The sequence below is a fragment of the Pteropus vampyrus genome, unplaced genomic scaffold, assembly GCF_000151845.1.
Source record: "Pteropus vampyrus isolate Shadow unplaced genomic scaffold, Pvam_2.0 Scaffold1119, whole genome shotgun sequence".
Classification (NCBI taxonomy): domain Eukaryota; kingdom Metazoa; phylum Chordata; class Mammalia; order Chiroptera; family Pteropodidae; genus Pteropus; species Pteropus vampyrus.
In genome coordinates, this window is record NW_011889900.1 from 1,224 (window position 1) to 2,978 (window position 1,755).

Below are 1,755 nucleotides of genomic sequence, written 5' to 3' on the forward strand. Positions count from 1 at the left end.
CACGCACGCACACGCATGCACACACGTGCGAACGCACGCACACACACATGCACAAGGGCGCACCCGCACGCACCCGCATACACGCACATGCACACACACATGCGCGGACACACAAACACGCACACACATGCGTGAACACACAGAAATGTGCACTCATGCACAAGCACGCATGCACACGTACATACACATGCACACACACCGGCCGCAGTGGGCGCAGGGCAGAGGACAGCACGTGACCCCCGGGCCCCAGGGCCCCGAGCAGCAGTGACGCCCGTCAGTCCAACCCCGCATCCCCGGCCAGGCCACGGGCTCTGGGCTGCCTCGTCCAGTCAAGGGCCACTAGCCAGTGACAGTCCCGGGGCCGGGGCTGCTGCTGGAGAGGGCGCAGGCACAGGCGTCCCCACGGTGACAAAGCCCTCGAGGAGATGGCTGCTCCACGTCCATCGTTGGCAAGTAGCTGCCGCTGATGGCGCCGAAACATGAGGGGCTGGGGCCCGAGGAAGCCGGCGGTGCCCAGCTGCCACCCAGAGCTGGCTGAGCCCGCCTGCTCTGGGCACCCACGAAAAGCAGCGCTTTACAGCCTGCGTCCCCAACGGCTGGAGAAGGGACTACTCCCCAGGCCTCCTCCCCCAGACCTCCGCCCCCCGAGGCCAGCCTGGGAGGGCGGGCACAGGTGAGATCCCCGAGGGGCTCGTCACAGGCCCTCGCTGTGGGGGATCAAATGACCAAATAAAATACCGATCAAACAATCGAATAGCAGTGTCTGCTCCGCAGGTGAACCAGGTGGAGCCGGCGGACGGGAGCCGGAGGGAAAGGGAGGGAGGCACGAGGTGGGGTCCCCCGAAGCCCCTGCCACACCCGCCTGCTTCCCAGCCACTGTGGGGTCCCCCCGTTGGGCACTGGCATGAGAGCCCGGAGCCCCGCGGGCAGGAAGTTCGGGCCGGGCTGCCCTCTGCGAGAATTAACAAGCTTCTTTAAGGTCACGTGACGAGTGTGACAGAAACCACGTGAGAAGACAGCCTCGTGGCTTGACGTCCCCTCCACCCGCCAACACTGAACCGGCGCGGGGCGGGGAGGATCCTGGTTTTCATGGCTCCGATTCTGAAGCTACCCGGTGTTTTCGGGTACGTGACAATCAGCTGTCACCACTCCTGTATTTGCTGGTTGGTTCAAGGTGCTACATGCCAGAGCTCACGGTGGACGTGAGTCCTATTCGGTATTCCTGGACTGCGTAGGAAGTGTCACCCCAAGTAAATGATGACGGGATTCCCTAAGAGAGGGGACGGGAGCCCTCCCCCCACCCCGCCCCACCGCCTGGGCCGCCCCGAGGTACCCTGGGCTGCAGGCCTCTCCCCGAGCACAGTGGCCACAGTAAGGACAGCTGGCACCGGCCGCCCACGTGCACGTCCACGGCGCAGTCTGTTCACACCCGGTCCGGAACGCTGGCACCGAAGGGGGCCTCCTCCACGGGGCCCACGCCCTGCCGCGCCTCGGCGGCCAGGGCACAGCTCGAGTGTTCTAGAAACTTAGGCACCGAGCCCCCGGTGCCCGCATGGGCCCTGCTGTCCGCGAAGGGGGGCGGCCGCTCCTTGGGCGCCTCCGGCCCCGGGCACTGGCCGGTTTTCCAGGGCTGCAGGTCCCCGGGGGGCGAATGCTGCCGCCGGGCGCAGGTGGCCGTGACAGACAGAGACCGTGAGGCTGAAAGGGGAACAGAGCAATGAGCACGGCCCAGACCCAGCCCCACAGCAGGCAGCC

At 66.3% G+C, this 1,755-nt stretch overlaps 1 protein-coding gene across 1 annotated transcript in view; it reads right to left on the minus strand.

Annotated features, from left to right (window-relative positions):
- Positions 1–1,423: 1,423 nt before the first annotated feature.
- Positions 1,424–1,755, minus strand: part of LOC111734403 (protein FAM189A1-like) — a 1,909-nt gene continuing 1,577 nt past the window's right edge. Inside the window, exon 3 of the mRNA XM_023526584.1 lies at positions 1,424–1,698. Coding sequence (XP_023382352.1) covers positions 1,424–1,698 — 275 coding nt within the window. The remainder of the gene's footprint in view (positions 1,699–1,755) is intronic.